General features: G+C 48.7%; 1 protein-coding gene across 4 annotated transcripts in view; it reads left to right on the top strand.

The window, feature by feature from the left end:
* The window catches only part of SLC26A7 (solute carrier family 26 member 7), a 157429-nt gene that overhangs the window by 37605 nt on the left and 100509 nt on the right, over positions 1 to 19315 (top strand). For all 4 annotated transcript variants that reach the window (XM_030553435.1, XM_030553434.1, XM_030553436.1 and 1 more), the window contains one exon: positions 14778 to 14950. In XM_030553435.1, coding sequence (XP_030409295.1) covers positions 14778 to 14950 — 173 coding nt within the window. The remainder of the gene's footprint in view (positions 1 to 14777; positions 14951 to 19315) is intronic.

A 19315-nucleotide genomic window follows, 5' to 3' on the forward strand; every position in this document is an offset into this window, starting at 1 on the left:
TCAAGAATTCGCGGCAATTCTTGATGAAGGCAAGAAGGTCGCAAGAACTTCATTGCAGGCATCCTTGGACGCAGCAGACTCGGCCACTAGAACTCTGGCTTCAGGGGTTACAATGCGCCGCATCTCCTGGCTTCAAATTTCTGGCCTTCCGCCGGAGCTCCAATACACCATCCAGGACCTCCCGTTCGAAGGTCAGGGCCTGTTTTCGGAGAAGACGGACCCCAGGCTGAAAAGCATAAAGGACAATCCGGTCATCATGCGCTCCCTAGGGATGCACACGCTCGGGACACAGCGCAGACCCTTCCGGCCGCAACAACAACAGCAGCGCCGGCCGTATCCCCAATACCGCCAGCGGCAGGACTTCAATAGGCGCCGTGGCAGGAATGGCAGGCGCAGACAGTCGGGCAACCAGGAGCGGCAGAACCAGGGCTCCTCCAAAGCCCCACCTGGCCCCAAACCTTCGTTTTGAAGGTGTGCCCGAGGATGCTGTACCAGTTTCCTCCACGGATCCTTCCCCCCCCCCCCCGTTTTCCAACCGGCTTTCGTTCTTCCTCCCGGTGTAGACCCAAATAACTTCCGACCGTTGGGTCTTGCGCACTGTGCAAATGGGATACCGTCTGCAGTTTATCTCTCGCCCTCCCTCCCACCCCCCACCCTCATCCCTCTTCAGGGACCCCTCTCACGAGCAATTCCTCCTTCAGGAGGTGCGGTCGCTCCTCAGCAAAGGAGCCATAGAGGCGGTTCCGCAGAACGAGAAGGGCAAGGGGTTTTATTCCCGATACTTTCTGATCCCCAAGGCCAAGGGAGGCCTCAGACCTATCCTCGACCTGCGAGAACTCAACAAGCATATGGTGAAGTTGAAATTCCGCATGGTATCCCTGGGGACCATTATCCCATCTCTGGATCCTGGAGACTGGTACGCCGCCCTCGACATGAAGGACACTTATTTTCACATAGCCATTTTTCCACGACACAGACGCTTCCTTCGGTTTGTAGTCGACCGCCATCATTATCAATTTGCGGTCCTCCCGTTTGGCCTCTCCATGGCCCCGAGGGTATTCACAAAGTGCATGGCAGTCGTCGTCGCATATCTCCGGCGCAGTCGCATTCACGTATTCCCCTACCTCGACGACTGGCTGATTCGAGGTGCATCAGAGTTGCAGGTCTGCAACCACGTCCACAGGATCAGCGGGCTCTTCCGAACCTTGGGCCTCATTATCAACGCGGACAAGTCCACTCTGCTCCCCACGCAGAGGATAGAGTTCATCTGGGCCATTCTGGACTCCACCTTGGCCAGGGCCCTTCTGCCGCTGCCCAGGTTCCAGTCGCTGTCGGCCATCATTCAGCGCCTACAAGCGGCCCCCTTGACCTCTATAAGGACATACCTAACCCTCTTAGGCCACATGGCGGCCTGCACATTTGTGACGGGTTATGCGCGGCTTCGCATGAGGCCTCTCCAGTCTTGGCTCATTACACAGTACCGTCTGGCCAGACATCTGCTGGACGCGGTTATCACCATCCCCCAGGAGGTGTTGGATTCCCTCCGGTGGTGGCTAGACCAGTCCATAGTGTGTGCGGGGCTCCCGTTTCATCCGCCCCAACCCTCGGTATCCCTAACAACGGATGCCTCGGACCTGGGCTGGGGGGGCCCACCTCGGAACCCTGAGGATGCAGGGCTAATGGTCCCCTCAGGAAGTGGCCTTCCATATCAACATACGGGAGTTGACAGCGGTCCGTCTTGCTTGTCAAGCGTTCTCCCATCAGCTTCAAGGTCGCTTTGTCTTGGTATTCACCAACAACACGACGACCATGTACTATATCAACAAGCAGGGTGGCACGAGATCCTCTCCCCTATGTCAGGAGGCTATGCGGCTCTGGGACTTTTTTGTATAGCCCGCTCCATTCACCTCATGGCTTCCTTTCTCCCCGGAGTACGGAACATGCTGGCAGACCGTCTGAGCAGATCCTTCCTTTCGCACGAATGGTCCCTTCGCCCGGACGTCGCCCTCTCACTCTTTCAGAGGTGGGGTTGTCCCCGGATGGACCTCTTCGTGTCCAGAGGGAACAGGAAATGCCAGACGTTCTGCTCCTTTCAAGGCCAGGAGCCAGGGTTGGTAGCGGATGCCTTCCTTATCCCATGGACGACTCACCTGCTCTATGCGTTCCCTCCATTCCTGTTGGTCCACAAGGTCCTTCTGAAGGTGCGCAGGGACAGGGCACGCTTGTTTATGATAGCTCCAGCGTGGCCCAGGCAACATTGGTATCCGATGTTGCTGGATCTGTCTCTAGTCGACCCAGTCTCCCTACCCTTTCACCTGGACCTGATCACCCAGGACCACGGCAGGCTCCGTCACCCGGACCTCCAGTCTCTGCACCTCACGGCATGGCTCCTGCGTGGCTGACCAAGTCAGAACTACGATGCTCTACCCCGGTACGTCAAGTACTCCTGGGCAGCAGGAAACCCTCCACTAGGGCGACGTACTCGGCCAAGTGGAAGCATTTCTCCTGTTGGTGCACGGAGAGGGGTTTCCTCCCTATGGAGGTTTCTATCGCCAATATTCTGGATTACATCTGGTCCCTAAAGCAGCAGGGCCTGCGATATCATCCCTTCGGGTTCACCTGGCGGCTATCTCCACCTTTCATCCAGGAGGAGATGGCCGTTCAGTTTTCTCTCACCCTATGGTGACTAGATTCCTGAAGGGACTGGAACGCCTCTACCCCTAGGTTCGACCCCCTGCCCCTACCTGGGATCTTAACCTGGTTCTGACTCGGCTCATGGGCCCTCCATTTGAGCCATTAGCGACTTGCTCCCTGCTCTATCTCTCCTGGAAGACTGCTTTCCTGGTGGCCATCACCTCAGCCAGACAGGTGTCAGAGCTCCGGGCCCTCACGGTAGATCCCCCATATATGGTCTTCCATAAAGACAAAGTTCAGCTGAGACCGCACCCTGCCTTTCTCCCCAAGGTGATCTCAGCCTTTCACGTCAACCAGGAGATCTTCCTCCCCATCTTTTTCCCAAAGCCCCATTCATCCTGCAGGGAGCAACAGCTTCATTTGCTTGATGTCCGTCGGGCACTCGCGTTTTATGTGGAAAGGACCAAACCGTTCCGCAAATCCCCCCAGCTCTTTGTGGCAATAGCGGACCGAGTCAAGGGGCTTCCCATTTCCTCACAGAGGATATCCTCGTGGGTAACGTCCTGTATCAGGACCTGTTATGACTTGGCTCACTCCCCTACGGGCCATGTGACTGCGCACTCCACCAGGGCCCAAGCATCATCGATGGCTTTCCTCGCCCGTGTGCCCATCCAGGAGATCTGTAGGGTGGCAACCTGGTCCTCTGTTCACACCTTTGCTTCCCATTACGCCCTGGTCCAGCAGTCCAGAGAGGATGCAGCCTTCGGCTCTGCAGTGCTCCATGCCGCGACCTCTCACTCCGATCCACCGCCTAGGTAAGGCTTGGGATTCACCTAACTGGAATGGATATGAGCAATCACTCGAAGAAGAAAAGACGGTTACTCACCTTTGTAACTGTTGTTCTTCGAGATGTGTTGCTCATATCCATTCCACACCCGCCCTCCTTCCTCACTGTCGGAGTAGCTGGCAAGAAGGAACTGAGGAGTGAGTGGGCTGGCAGGGATATATATCGAGCGCCATGGCGGCGCCACTCTAGGGGGCGACTCTGCCGGCCCACTGGAGTTGCTAGGGTAAAAAGTTTTCCGACGAACGTGTACGCGCGGCGCGCACACCTAACTGGAATGGATATGAGCAACACATCTCGAAGAACAACAGTTACAAAGGTGAGTAACCTTCTTTTATATTGTCAAACCTCCATATAATTTACAGCAAACAGGACATGAATTCTGTGTCAAGGTCCTTGGGTTTTGTTGCTCTGATGTAGCAAACTAGAAATTCTGCAGAAGCTTATTTTTGAAAAAAAAGTTGTTTTAATCAATGAACTATTCACATGAATAACATCATTGTTACAGTATCCCTTGTGTTATGCACACAGAAATTGTCAGGGAGGAAGTCTCTGGGGCCTTTGATACTTGGGGAGGCAGTTTGGGATTGTGGGACAAATACATTACATGGGTGCTTCTGCTAAAATGATCGGCATACTCACTTCACAGGAGAGTGAGAAACTTTCTTTTAAATGAAAGCTTAGATTTTGGAGAATAATTATGTGGAAGGAGCTAGGGTAAAGGTAGGTTGGTATATAGCCTTATTGTTGTATATTTGGTTGTCACGGTTTTTGTTCCTATGGCAACTGAGTTAGATTATTAGGGGATAGCCCAGCCAGCTTCGGCTGGTTAGGCGAGCTCTGTGTCTATAAATAAATGGTAGTTTTGTTAGCTGTTTGCTGTCTGGTCTCAAGTGATTTCTTCCTAAACCGGCTGCCCCCAAGAATATAACAAGTGGCGACGATAGATGGGATTCTGGTGCTGCTCCAGTAACAGAAGGAAGTAGAAGTCAAGGTAAAGAACAAACAAACAAAAAAACTGCTTGTTTGCACTGACTGTGAAAGTGAAACTAAAAATCATGGCTACTCTGACCGGGTCACTGGAACCTTTTGATGAGAATATAGTGCAATGGCATGTGTATACTGAGCGTTTTGAGCCTTTTGTTACTGCAAATGACATTACAGAAGAGAAGAAGGTGCCAATATTCTTAAGTGTTGCAGAGGCTAAAACCTACTCCCTGCTACGCAACTTACTACACCCTGTTAAACCTGAGACTAAATCTTACAGTGACATTGTGAAAATCCTGGGGTCCCATTTTTCCCCAAAACCACTGGTAATTGCTGAAAGATATCGGTTCCACAAAAGAGACCAAAAAGAAGATGAAACAGTTGTACAATTTGTAGCAATTTTAAAAAAGCTAGCAGAACACTATGAATTTAAAGAGATGTTAAATGATGCCCTGCGTGACAGGTTAGTGTGTGGCCTGTACAGTTGAAGCTATACAGAAGGCCTACTGACAGAGGGTATGTCTTCATCTTCAATTTTGCAGCGCTGGTTGTTACAGCTGTGTTAGTACAGCTGTATAGGGCCAGCGCTGCAGAGTGGCCACACTTACAGCAACCAGCGCTGCAAGTGGTGTTAAATGTGGCCACACTGCAGCGCTGTTGGGAGTGGTGCATTGTGGGCGGTTATCCCACAGAGCACCTCGTCCCATTTCGGCGCTGTGGCTTGTGGGAAGGGGAAGGAAGTGTGATTGTCTTTCCGCTTCCTGTTCCTGTTCCAACGCCCCGTGGTGCTTTGGTACACATTCGGAGCAGTGTGGCAGCATTGTGATTGTACAGCGCTTTTTCTGCCATTTTTTTTTAAAAATGGATCCTGAGCAGCTGACGACCTTATTGATGAATGTTGCCAGCACATCACGCTTGGCAGTGGAGCTATTCCTTCAGCTGCAAAATGAGAGTGAGAGCGACAGTGAGAGCGACAGTGAGAGTGAGGAGTCAGACGATGATATTGAATCGCCTCACTGTGAAGACAGTACATTGCTTGTGGCAGTAACAGACGTGCTCAGCTCCGTGGACCGGCGCGTTTGGGCTCGGGAAACCAGCACTCAGTGGTGGGATCAAATCGTCCTGCAATCCTGGGATGACGAGCAGTGGTTGCAGAACTTTCGGATGAGAAAAGCCACTTTCATGGGACTGTGTGCTGAGCTCGCCCCTACCCTGCGGTGCAGGGACACGAGATTTAGAGCTGCCCTGCCTGTGGAGAAGCGGGTGGCTATTGCAATCTGGAAGCTGGCAACTCCAGACTGCTTCAGATCAGTGGCGAACCAGTTTGGAGTGGGAAAGTCTACCGTTGGAATGGTGCTGATGCAAGTTTGCAGGGCCATTAATCGCACCCTGCTAAGAAGAACCGTGACTCTTGGGAATGTGCAGGACATTGTAGATGGCTTTGCAGAAATGGGGTTCCCTAACTGTGGAGGGGCAATAGATGGGACGCATATTCCTATTCTGTCACCACCCCACCTGGCATCAGAGTATGTTAATCGCAAGGGGTATTTCTCCGTGGTTCTGCAAGCGCTTGTGGATCACCGTGGGCGTTTCACTGACATTTACTCAGGATGGCCTGGAAAGGTGCACGATGCATGCATATTTCGGAACAGTGCCCTGTTCAGGAGGCTGAGGGCCAGGACTTTTTTCCCAGACCGCAAGATCACAGTAGGGGACGTCGAAATGCCCACTGTGATCCTTGGAGACCCCGTTTACCCCTTAATGCCATGGCTCATGAAACCATATACAGGGAAGCTTGACAGGAGCAAGGACCGGTTCAACTACAGGCTGAGCCGGTGCAGAATGACTGTGGAGTGTGCTTTTGGCCGTTTGAAAGCTCGCTGGCGCTATCTTTATGGGAAGCTAGATTTGATGGAAAGCAGCATCACCGCTGTTATATCCGCGTGCTGCACTCTCCATAATATTTGTGAAGGGAAGGGTGAAAGATTCAGTGAGGAATGGACCTCCGAGGTTCGACGCCAGGAGGATGAGTTTGCTCAGCCAGAGAGCAGGGCTAATAGGGAGGCCCAGGAAAGGGCTTCAAGGATTAGGGATGCTTTAAGGGAGCAATTTGATGCTGAGAGCCAACAGTAATGTTTGATGCATTTGATGTGCTTTGCTTTACCTTGCTGTGTAATATTTCCCACTTCCAGCAACAATAAAACGTAGTGAAAGAAATAGAAAGAAAAAACTTTATTCAACATACAGTACATAACAGGCAAGGGGGTAGGGGTGGTGGACTGTACATTTACAGGTTTTAATATGTCCTATTTTGATCAATATTCACTGTCTGCTGCACTTCAGCATTACTATGCTGCAGTATAATGGGGGTGGAGTGAACAGGGTAAGAATTATAGTTATCAGGGCTGGTAGGTGATCTTTTGGTGTTGGGGGCAGCTGGGGATAATATGAAACTGGCTGCTGGAGAAAGTTGTTTTGTGGAAATACTGGGGAACAAGGAAGAGGGCTTTGGGAGGGCTGTGGGTTACCACGGTACATATTTGTCTGCATGGCTACAAGAGACTCGAAAGACTCAGTTTGGCGAGACAGGAGGCTTATCATCTGCTTTGTGGTTTTTTTGGCAGACAATTCCTTTCTCCTGCTTTCTGTTTGCCTCCATTCATGTACACTTTCTCCATTCATGTACAGTCTTTCTCCAATCCTGTACACTGCTTCTCCATTCATACGTCTTCTCTCTCCATTCCTCTGTATTCCTACTTTCTCTGTTGTAGTGGCTCATAACAGACTTGATCAATTCCTCTTTTGATTTCCTAGGATTCCGTCTCAAGTTCTGCAACCTACGTGAGGCCGGTGATATGGCTGCAGTAGTCAAGGTCCCTAGAAAACAGAGATAGAACCATGTAATACACAGAAGCATCATTGTTTATTATCACAGTTTGAAGGACTTTTGGTAGCATCCTTCTCACATACCTCACATAACACAGAGAGGGCAGGCAAGCTAAGTCATGGCGAGCAATGGTTTTGCCCGATTTCCCCTTGGGAGTGGGAATTGACCACTGGGTCACTGGGGTTTATCAGCAAAGGGTACAGGGGGTAGCTGGTGTCCTGAAGAAGGGACAGTAGTGAACAGGAAGGTGGTGAGCTAGCTGCTTGGGGGGGGGGTTCTTTGGTCCGCATTCACGCCGTCCTGACGGTGAGGGGCAGGGGGAAACGCGGTGCTGGATGCCTGCTCGGAGGAGGGGTGGGGAACACCAGAGCACACCACGTGGCTGCCTATGTGCTGGGAGGGGGGGGTGGTAAGCACGGGAGCACACCGCGGGGCTGGATGCCTGCTTGGAGGGGGGGTTGGGAAACACGGGAGCACACCGCGGGGCTGGATGCCTGCTTGGAGGGGGGGCCGGGGAACACCAGAGCACATCGCGGGGCTGGATGCCTGCTTGGAGTGGGGGGGGGTCGGGGAACACTGGAGCACACCGTGGGGAAGGATGCCTGCTTGGAGGGGGGGTTGGGGAACACCAGAGCACACCGTGGGGAAGGATACCTGCTTGGAGGGGGGGGTCGGGGAACACCGGAGCACACCACGGGGAAGGATACCTGCTCGGAGGGGGGGGTCGGGGAACACCAGAGCACACCGCGTGGCTGCCTACGTGCTGGGAGAGGGGGTGGGAAACACGGGAGCACACCGCGGGGCTGGATGCCTGCTTGGAGGGGGGGCCGGGGAACACCAGAGCACACCGCGGGGCTGGATGCCTGCTTGGAGGGGGGGATCGGGGAACACCGGAGCACACCGCATGGCTGCCTACGTGCTGGGAAGGTGGGGGGGGGGAACAGAGCGCCATGGGCTGGGGAACCACAAATCTGGTGCCCTGCACTCAATTATCCCTAAACTCTCAACAGGGTTTCCTACTGCCAGACATATCACTGCTGCGTGTTACCTTGGAAGAGAGGGAGGGTCTTCTACAGGAATGTGGATACCGCCCTGGCCCCTATGCAGCTTGCCTGTGTGCAGCCATGGTCCCCCCACCCCTCGCTGCACAGTGGATCGGACGAGTTAGCCTGACCAGGACAGGGACCACGGTGGCTCTCCCAATCAATTTGAGAAAGCAAATTGCAAACGCTCTTCCAGCAACATTTCAAGAGATTACCGAGGCAGACTACAGAGACGTGATAGAGCAAATCAATGGGCTATTCCACGTTTAGGCATGCATGCAGGCAGCCATAACCAAAATCCTCCTCTCCCAAAACATTGAAATCTACTTACCACGAGCACGATCCTCAGCTTCCTCCTCAACATCAGCTTCCAGCTGCTGCGACTGGCTAGCCTCCTCCGGGCTTGAGAAGAGCTCCTGGCTGCATGTGTCCTGGGACTCCGGGGTGTCTCCCTCCACGCCAGTAGCCTCACTGTCTCCGTCCTCTACAACATCCCCCACTTCTCCCTGCTCTGAACTCTCCGTCGTGCTCCTAGGAATGGCAGTGGGGTCACGCCCAAGTATGGCATCCAGCTCCTTGTAAAACCGGCAGGTTGTGGGGGCAGCTCCTGAGCGGCGATTTCCCTCACGGGCTTTGCAGTAAGCACTCCTCAGCTCTTTAATTTTTACCCTGCACTACAAGGCATCCCGTTCATGGCCCCTTCTCATCAAGGACTGCGATATCTGCCCATACGTATCATAATTTCTCCTTCTGGAGCGCAGCTGTGTTTGCACAGCCTCCTCTCCCCAAACACTAATGAGGTCCTGCAGCTCTGCATTGGTCCATGCTGGGGCTCGTTTGGTGGGGGAAGGCATGGTCGCTGAGTGATTGATAGATTAATTGCACTCCACACCTGGCTGAGCAAACATGAAGGGGATTTTTAAATTTCCCGGGGCATTTAAAGGAGGGGTCAGGTAAGCACAGGACAGTGGATTTTGCTTGATTACCAGAGAGGCTTCTTCAGGTATGCTGGGATACCTGCTTATGCCACGGAGGTCAACAGAAACGCTGGTGAGTGTCTACACCTGATGACCAGCGCTGGTGATCCAGCGCTGGATCCTCTACACCCGAGGCTCGACCGGGTGTACGGCCAGCGCTGCAAACAGGGAGTTGCAGCGCTGGTAGTGCCGTGCAGGTGTGTACACATCCTAAGTTGCAGCGCTGTAACCCCCTCACCAGCGCTGCAACTCTGTAGCGTAGACAAGCCCAGAGGCTCAGCTTACATTACAGAAGGCTGTTGATATTGCTATCTCCATGGAACTGGCTACAAGGGAGGTGCAATACATTGGTGCATCCCCTAGGGTGCAAAAAGTATCACAAGAACCTACCCACAAAACTGTGAAGAGTCAGGAATGTTACTGCTGTGGTAAGCCAGGTCACCAGGCATCAGAATGCTGGTGTAAGGACCTGGTGTGTCGACACTGTGGTAAAAAGGGACACATTGTGTGTGCCTGTAAACAAGAAAAAGAGGCCTGTGGTCTGGCCGACAAAAAGAGGAACCCTGCATACCCTAGAGCAGACCCAGGATGATCAAGGTGACACCTCATCGCAAGACGAAGTGCCACTGCATGTTTTGTCTTTGGCAGTGGGCTCACATGAATACTGGGTAACCCCGTTGTTGGATGGCAAACCTATATGCATGGAACTGGACACCAGTGCAGCTGTCTCGCTGGTCTCCAAGACTGTGTATAAAGAAAAGCTACAGCATCTTCCGCTTAAGGCAACAAAAACTGTTCTGAAGATGTATACGGGAGAAGCTGTGCCCATGTTGGGCACTATTGATGTTAAGGTGGAGCTCAATGGACAGGCTGTTAAATTGCCACTCTTTGTGGTAAGAGGTAACTACCCAGCCTTAATGGGTAGGTCTTGGCTTGGGAAGATTCAGCTGAACAGGGCAGAAGTGCAGCGGATGACTAAAGAAGAAACCAATCTAACCCCTATACTAAGGAAACATGCTGCTGTTTTTGAAGAGGATTTGGGAAGTATGAAGGGAATCACTGTGACATTGATCATTAAACCTGACAGTCCACCAAAATATCTGAAAGCCCGAACTGTGCCATATGCCATCAGGCCAAAAGTTGAAGCAGACCTGGAGCACCTGGTCACCAATGGAGTCCTAATACCAGTTACCCATAGCCCATGGGCCACTCCTATCGTTCCGATAGTGAAGAAAGATGACTCTCTCTGGATTTGCGGTGATTTTAAAGTCACTGTCAACCCAGTGCTGTGTGCAGAGCAATACCCGCTTCCCTGCATCGATGACCTCTTCGCAGGCCTGGCTGAGGGACAAAAGTTCAGTAAGATTGATCTGAGTCAAGCATATTTACAGATGCACGTCGATGAAAAGTCTCAAGAGCTGTTGACTATTGTGACTCATAAGGGGCTTTATTGATACTGTCGCCTACTCTTCGGAATAACGTCTGCTCCCACCCTGTTCCAGAGGGCTATGGACCAGATCTTGTGTGGTTTGTCAGGAGTTCAGTGCTATCTGGATGATATCCTGGTCACTGGAAGAAATGAAGAGGATCACTTAAAGAATTTAGAGGCTACCCTACAAAAACTGGAAGAGTATGGCCTACGAGTTCGCAAAGACAAGTGTGAATTCTTCAAGCCCTCTGTTGAATATTTGGGACACATCATTGATTCTGCGGGTCTTCATAAGGCCCCTGCAAAAATTAAAGCTATTGTGGAGGCTCCCCCACCTCGAAATGTAAGCCGGCTGTGCTCATTTCTGGGACTACTGAACTATTATGGAAAGTTCATCTCACAGTTAACCACACTGCTAAAACCACTTCTTGAGCTCCTTGGGCAGAACAAGGCCTGGAAGTGGACTGAAGCATGTGATGTTGCATTTAACAAAGCTAAGGATGCATTGCTAAATTCTGAAGTTCTAACGCACTTTGATCCATCCTTACTCCTACAGTTGGCCTGCGATGCCTCCTCTTATGGAGTGGGAGCAGTCGTGTCACACATTATGCCTTCGGGAGAAGAGAGACCTATTGCATTTGCTTCACGCACTCTAAGCAAAGCAGAAATTAACTACGCCCAAATCGAACGTGAGGCATTAGGAATTGTTTTTGGAATTCAGAAGTTTCATCAGTACCTGTTTGGGCGGAAGTTTACTCTTTTCACAGACCATCGATCTCTGATGTCAATTTTTGGACCTTACACAGGCATTCCCCCATTAGCTGCTAGTCGTATGCAACATTGGGCATTGTTACTTTCAGCACACACATATGAAATCAAATATCGGAAATCCACTCTGCACGGCAATGCAGATGGCCTCTCAAGGTTGCCTTTGCCGGTGAAACATCAAGATAGTGCCCAAAAGGAAATCTTCTACTTTGAACAGGTAGAGAATACACCCATCACTGCTACTCAGATAAAGAAGGCAACTCGCGTTGACCCAGTATTGTCCCAAGTTATGGACCTGTGATGCATGAAAAATCTCGACAAACCTCTCCGGTCTCACCCGACCTTGTTACCTACATGTCCAGGAGGACGGAGTTATCGGTCCAATCTGGTTGTTTGTTGTGAGGGAGACGTGTCATTATTCCACCACCACTGAGACCACAGATGTTAGAACAGCTACATTCCGGTCACTGTGGAATAGTGCACATGAAGGAAATTGCACAAAGCTATTTTTGGTGGCCTGGATTGGATGGTGCTATTGAAGAGACGGCCAAAGCTTGTATGTCATGTCAGGGTGTGAGGAGTGCACCCCAGTGGGCACCACTACACCCTTGGGACTGGTCTGAAAACCTGTGGCAACGTATTCACATTGACTTTGCTGGTCCCCTTGAAGGAAGCATGTTCTTAGTGGCAGTAGATGCCCATTCTAAATGGCCAGAAGTCTCTCTATAATGCAGTCCACTATTGCAGAGAGTACTATCCAAAAACTACGGGGACTCTTTAGTCGTTTCGGTCTGCCAGAACAACTTGTGAGCGACAACGAACCGCAGTTCGTCTCTCAGGAGTTTCAAAATTTTATGAAGGCAAATGGGATACACCACATCACGTCAGCACCATATCATCCATCCACCAATGGATTAGCTGAAAGATTTGTGCAGACAATGAAACACGCCTTGAAATCAGCAAGGGGACAACACTCCATTCAAAAGCATCTGGATACCTTCTTACTTTCCTACAGAAACACACCTCATGCTATGACCAAGGCATCCCCGGCCTTTCTAATGATGGGACGACAGCTGCACACTTGCTTTGATCTGCTGAAACCTGCAGAATCCCATCAAATTGTGCAACATCAGCAGCAATATCAAGTCATCACACGGGCACCAAGAGCAAAAGACCGAACCTTTAGCCTGGGACAGCCAGTTTTGGCTCAGAATTATACTTCCGGAGCTAAATGGGTCCCTGCCACGATCATCACTCAAACAGGACCTGTTTCCTACACAGTCCGAACTGCAGAGAATCTTACCTGAAGGTGACATGTAGATCAGCTGTTGCCAGGTCATGCCAGTCCTCAGGACACATCTGCAGTTGAGTGGTCTGACTTCACCTCTTCTGGTGAAACTCCGAATCACGAATCACCTGTTCCTGACTGTTCTCCTCCATTACTGCCGGCAGCTGAGATACTCCTTTGCCCAGCACGAGCTGATACCACCTCCTCACCTGTTCGTGCTGCGGACCCTGAGCCCACGGTACTTTCGGGTGCAACATCACCAGAAGTTTGCTGTAATCCACCTAGAGACAGAAGGCCTCCTCATCGGCTGGATCTTTAGCTAGGGCGAACCCACGGTTATGGGGCAAAATAATCCCCAGGGTTTAGCCAGGAATGGAGGCAGTCTACCCTCCTTCTCTAGTCTAGTTAGTGTTTTATTTAGGGGAGGTGTTCTTATTGGGGGAGGGGGGGAGAAATACGTTGTGTATTTGGTTGTCACGGTTTTTGTTCCTATGGCAACTGAGTTAGATTATTAGGGGATAGCCCAGCCAGCTTCGGCCGGTTAGGCGAGCTCTGTGTCTGTAAATAAATGGTGGTTTTGTTGGCTGTCTGCTGTCTGGCCTCAAGTGATTTCTTCCCAAACCGGCTGCCCCCAAGGAAATAACACTTATAGTTCCTTTATTTGTCTTCTCTCATTAGTATTTCCCTTTTTCATTTAAAAAAAAGGTGAAAATATGAGGAAAACTGTTTCAAAATAGACAATGTTTACAAATTTCTCCATGAACAGTTGATTTTTAAACTAAAGCTCACTAAAGGAAAAAAGTACCTCACTCATCATCTTACATTGCAGCCTTAATATGCAGAAAAAATACCTGGTGGTAATAAACTCTTGTTATGTAGCATGAAGGTGGTGAAATGGACAAAGGTTAGGACTTCAGGATAGACACAGTATCCATGGGGTGAAATGAGCAAATGTCATTCAGCCCAGGATTTGTGGCGTATACTCAAGGCCCTGTATCCTACAATTCTATGGTTTGGGATTTGCTGTAGAATCCACCTTTTGGACTCCAGCCCTTGCCACAGAATTGTGCTTCACAATCTAAGCTTTCATACAGAAATGTTTCTGTCTCTTGTGGTTGTGAAGAAAATATTGTAAATGTGAACACAATGTATTTTCATGTTAATCATTTCAGCAGAAGTATGCCACTATTGTACATATCCCATAATCTCAAAGGCCCCGATTCAGGAAAGCACATAAGCATGTGCTGTTGATTCATTGTTTAAAGTTAAACGTGCTTAATTCCCATCCCAAATAAGGATGCTTTCCTGAATCACGGCTAAATCATGTACTACAGCTCCCCAGATGCCAATGCCTCATGTATCCTTTACTCAGAGGTGACAATCTCCATCCCCTCTGCTAACTTCTGTAAAGTCAGTGAAACTCTGTTTAAGTAAAGGATGCAGGATTGGGACCTTTTTGCAAATAGAAATTATGATTTCAGGTGGAGCTAAAATATGCAAAACTTTTTCCGAAGAGGATGTTATTCAAAGCTTTCCATGATGCTTTAATGCCTTTAACATAGTGAATTATCCTTCTTTAGCTGAATGTGATTAAAAATTTCAGAAGTGTTTCAACTCAGTCTCTGTTTGTCTGTGTGCACATTATTTGCTTGTAAATTGTTTGAGCACCATTATTTTCAGGCACACAGAAGAGAACTTACCCATAAAAAACTATTTGCACTCAATTTATCTGCTCATATGCCATCTTAGACTTAGAAATTTGCACCCAACAAGTGAAAGTGCTTTAAAAAATACACCTGAAGTGAATGTGCAAAGTTTCACATTCATGGATAGAGGCCGTACTTTGAAAAATTAACATTAGTGACTCTAACAAATATTGAGCTACTTATTGGTAACTGATATCTGACTTTTCTTTTCCAGGAACTTTTGCTTTAACTTCCTTGATATCTGCCAATGCAGTTGAACGTCTTGTTTCTTCAGCAAGCAACAATTTCACTACAAGCAATAATTCGGGAGTCTTAGGTTTATCGGAGTTTGAAATGCAGAGGATTGGAGTTGCTGCAGCGGTTTCATTTTTAGGAGGAATTATTCAAGTAGGTAGTCTAAATAGTCAATGAACGTTTATTTTAACATATGTGAGAAGTACACTATAGCTAAGCCTTTGTCTGTCACAGCTATGACTCTGGTGATGAAAACATGACTTCGTTTTATTTCATAACAAGTCCAGCTTTTTGAACCTTTGCCAGTAGGCTATTGAGCAGGGTTCTGCCATGTTTTTACTTTTTTATTTATTTATTTATTTATTTTTACAAATTTGGCTCTATATTTGTCCAGTGCTTAGGAGTCTGCAAATATGATTTAAATGACTCCTGCATTTTTGGGGGTGCCAAAGTCATGTCCTATCTCATTTTATGTCAAGACAAACAATCAGTTCTTAATTATGCTTGTGCTATGGTGGCCATGAAGGGACAAATCCATCTCCCAATAAAGTAAATGGGAGTTTTGTATATGACTTCACTAGAGCCAAGAACAGGGCCTAATGAGTATATCCCCTTCTATTTTTACTTTTATTTGCCTTATGCAGATAGCCCACAACAACTTTTATTATTATTAATTATAGTAATACTTAGCACTTACTGACATAGGAATTGCCATATCTATCCTGCATCTGACAGTGGCCAGTACCAGATGCTTCAGTGGAAGGTGTAAGTGCTTGTGTGAGAGCTGCTATTTTTGCAGATACACCAAGGTTTGTACTGGGGACCACCAGAATTAAAAGCATGAGTTGCTTTTACTCATATCCTCTGTGTATTGGCACAGTGGGAGACCTATTATACACAGGTTTCCAATGGGTTTCATGTGTATAGTGCTTTTCATCATCAAAGCATTTAACAAACTATATGATAATCTCATTTACCTTATGTTCAGACAAACCATTCAACCCAAAAGAAAACTAATAGCATATTAAGTTTTATTATTATTATTTTTAATGATTTTTAGATCAAAATGTTATTTACCTTCTCATACGATCAGTTGATCTTTATCTCAAAACCACTTTAGTTCCATACTGGTTTCTGCAAGAGATTAAATAAAAAACATCTTTGCCTATGTTCCCCATTAGCAAGATAATCATGCCTTCTCTTTCATTCTTTTCAGGATATATGATGAAATACTGAATAAAAATACTTTTTCCAAATACATTCACATTTATAATAGCACCTTTCATCTTTAAATATTAACTTATTAATCTTTGCAGCACCCTTTTTTGTGTGAGGTAGAGATATTTCTGCCCACATTTCAAAGATGGAAAAATGGAGCTAGAAAAGTTATGACTAGAGCTGACTGGGAATTTTTTGACAAACCATCTTTTTGTTGTCAAAAAATGCCAGTTTGTCAAAACTCTTCATGAAACGGGGTTCATTTTAATTAATTTCCTAACTCAAAAAAGAGTAAAGAGAAAAGATTTGAAGTTGTTGAAACACAATTTTTCAGTTTTCTAGTTTGAAATGACCTGTTGTTTAGAAATTTAAGCTAAGAGGCTAAAAAGTTTTTTGTATTGTTTTGTTTTTTTAAGAGAGAGAGCTCACAATCAAAATGAAATATTACAGAATTATTTTGACAAAATGTTTCGATTGACTTGATCCCAAAAAATCTGTTCATTTGGTTTGTGAATACTTTCAAAATTTAGACTTTTTATCCTGATTCAATATGGGAAAATTTTAAAACTCTTGAAAATATTCACTGAATAGGAATCCTATTTCCCACCCAGCTCTAGTGCAGACTTGACTTGAAACCATGGAGAGTGTGAAAGCCTAAGTTAGAATGCAGGATTCTGTTTCCCACCTGAGTGTTGAGACTCCTAAGCAACAACTCTTTCCTTGTAGAAGTACAGTTTTTTCCAAATTGAGTTTTCAATTAAATTTTTGTTGAAAAATGATTTAGCTGATTAAATGTTTTATTGAAAATTTGATTTTTGACAGAGAAAGGGCCCTGAAAATTTTCAACACAGATTAAAAAAAAAAATTCTGGCGGGTTTGACTGATAATAGAGACTGCTTCACTTGGGGGTGGGAGGGGAAGGTTGGAGGGGAAGAGTAGGGGCAAAAAGGGACCCAACCAGGGCTAACCCTCTCCTCAACATTTTGCTGGATTCAGTACGGTGCAGGAGAGACACCCTCCTCTCCCATACTGGGGGCTCTAGGAATCAGACCATGCCTCCCTACAGCTTTCTCTCTCCCTCAACCATGTGGGCTTAGGAGTAAGCTTCAGAAAGGAGCCTGCTAGAGTCTCCATCTGTAAGGGCAGAAGCAGGCAAAGCAAGGGCTGTTGGTTCTTAAAAAACTTTGTGCTGTTTTGACTGGAGTTTTTCTTCTTCTTCGAGTGCTTGCTCATGTCGATTCCCTTCTAGGTGTGTGCGTGCCCACATGCACAGTTTGTTGGTGATTTTTGCCTCAGCGCTATCTGTAGGGTTGGCTGTGGTGCTCTCTTGAGTGCTGCTCTCATGCGTTGGAATATTAGGCACTGCTGGCCCCACGCCTTCTCAGTTCCTTCTTATCACCCGTGACGGTTGGTTAGAGTGCCTTGTCTTGCATTCTTGCTGTTCTTAACAGCCCTTTGTTTATCGTCTTTGTATATAGTTCTTGGCCATTAGATTAAGTGTTGTTAGTTTAGTAGTTAGAGTCCTTCCTGGGCTTCAAACTGTGTTTGTTATGCAACAGGTTGATGCCTGTTGGTGACCCCCACCGCAGCTATTTAAACTGCTTGGGGGAGTCCCATATAAAGGATAAGTGCAAGAACTTTCCCTCCAGAACCCAGAAGTATATCTGCTTGAGGGCCCTCCTCATGGAAGCCACGCTTCATCTGGCTTCAGAACCCTCCCAGTCAGACTCCGCTTCACCTTGGCCTTGGTGTGGAGCACACTGCTGCCACTGGGCTCTACCCAGCACAGTTTTGCCTCACCAGTGCTGAAGAAGCAGAAGAAGAAAAAGGGCTTCCTGGCATCATATAAGGAGGGGAAGGGGGCTTTGGGCAACTAAAGACCTAGTGGGCCTGGCAGCACTGCAGATGCTGCCGTGCCAGATGGTGGACTTAGCTAAAGCCCTGCAATCCAAGGGCAAGCCAGCAATAGGACTACCCCAAAGGGCAGTGGAACTGCATTGGTCCCTGGATCGCAGGCGTCTATCCCCATCCCCATAGCCTTGGATCCCGGCCCTGCAGCCTCAGTCTCCGGCCAGAAGATCCAGGTCCCCAGCACAATGCTTTCCTTCTATGAGGCATGGAACGCTGTAATCGAGGCACCGGTCTCCGTATGCTCAGTACCAGCGAGCCTCTCCCCAGAGATTGCCACAGTGCGGGTCACTATCATCTAGATGATCTCCAAGGCATTGATCCCCACTGATGCGGGACCACTCCGCGTCCCGACACAGGTCTCCACCTTCCTGGTACAACTTGGGGGGCAGGCATCGATCCCTACCCTCTAGACACTGGTCTCCGGCAAGGGTCAGTCGGCAGATACAGGCCTCCACAGCCCCATCTTGGTCACCGAACGGGAAAGGTTCTGAGTCGGAGCTGAAGTTCAGCCCCTAGCCAAAAAATGTCAATCACCATCAATCCATAAGACCGGCACAGCATTCGCGGCGGCAGCAGGGCCAGTGGCCAGCTCGATGGCCTTTCTGGAACCCTGGGGGCGTACCAATGATGCCAGATCCATACTCCCACCACTCCTCCCTGGCTGCCTCAGACAAACCAACCCTGGCACCGCTGGAATTGGAGCACGGTGCGGAATCCAACACAGGGGCAGCACAACAAGATCCAATGCCTAAGGAGCTGTCCCCAGAAGGGGAAGGGGAACCTGCCCCTCCCCCAGCAATGCACTCATTGTCTTCATCGCCGGACAAAGTGATTGCGGGGTGCTCCCTGACTGGCAGTCCCCCCAACAACTTTAATGAGCACCAGGCTCTCCTTAAAAGGGTGGCTGCCAACTTAAACCTGGAAATTGAGGAGCTGACAGAGCAATTGGATGACCTTTCAACATCATATCTTCCACCATCCTGGCCCATATCGCACTGCTTTTCCACCCAGGGGTCCTTAAGATTGCAAAAACGCTGTGGCCTGGCTGCTGCATGGTTAAATGCTGAGAAGCAACAGTGCTTGGCTGGTGTCCAGCAGGTCCTGGTAGGCAGGGAAGCCCTCCATCTCTACCTGGCCAAATGGAAATGGTTTATGGGCTGGACCTTGGTTAAAGGTATTAGACCCAAGCGGGCCTCCCTGCAGTTAATCCTTGACTACCTTCTGCATCTCAAGCTCCAAGCCTTGTCCCTTTTATCTATTAAGGTCCACTTGGCCTCTATTTTGGCCTTCCATCCTCCACTTCAGGGCAGGCCAGTTGTTCCCCAAGACTTGACTGTCAGGTTCCTCAAGGGCCTGGAGCACTTCTACCTGTATATCCAGAACCTTATA

This window comes from Gopherus evgoodei, chromosome 2, assembly GCF_007399415.2.
Source record: "Gopherus evgoodei ecotype Sinaloan lineage chromosome 2, rGopEvg1_v1.p, whole genome shotgun sequence".
Lineage (NCBI taxonomy): Eukaryota > Metazoa > Chordata > Testudines > Testudinidae > Gopherus > Gopherus evgoodei.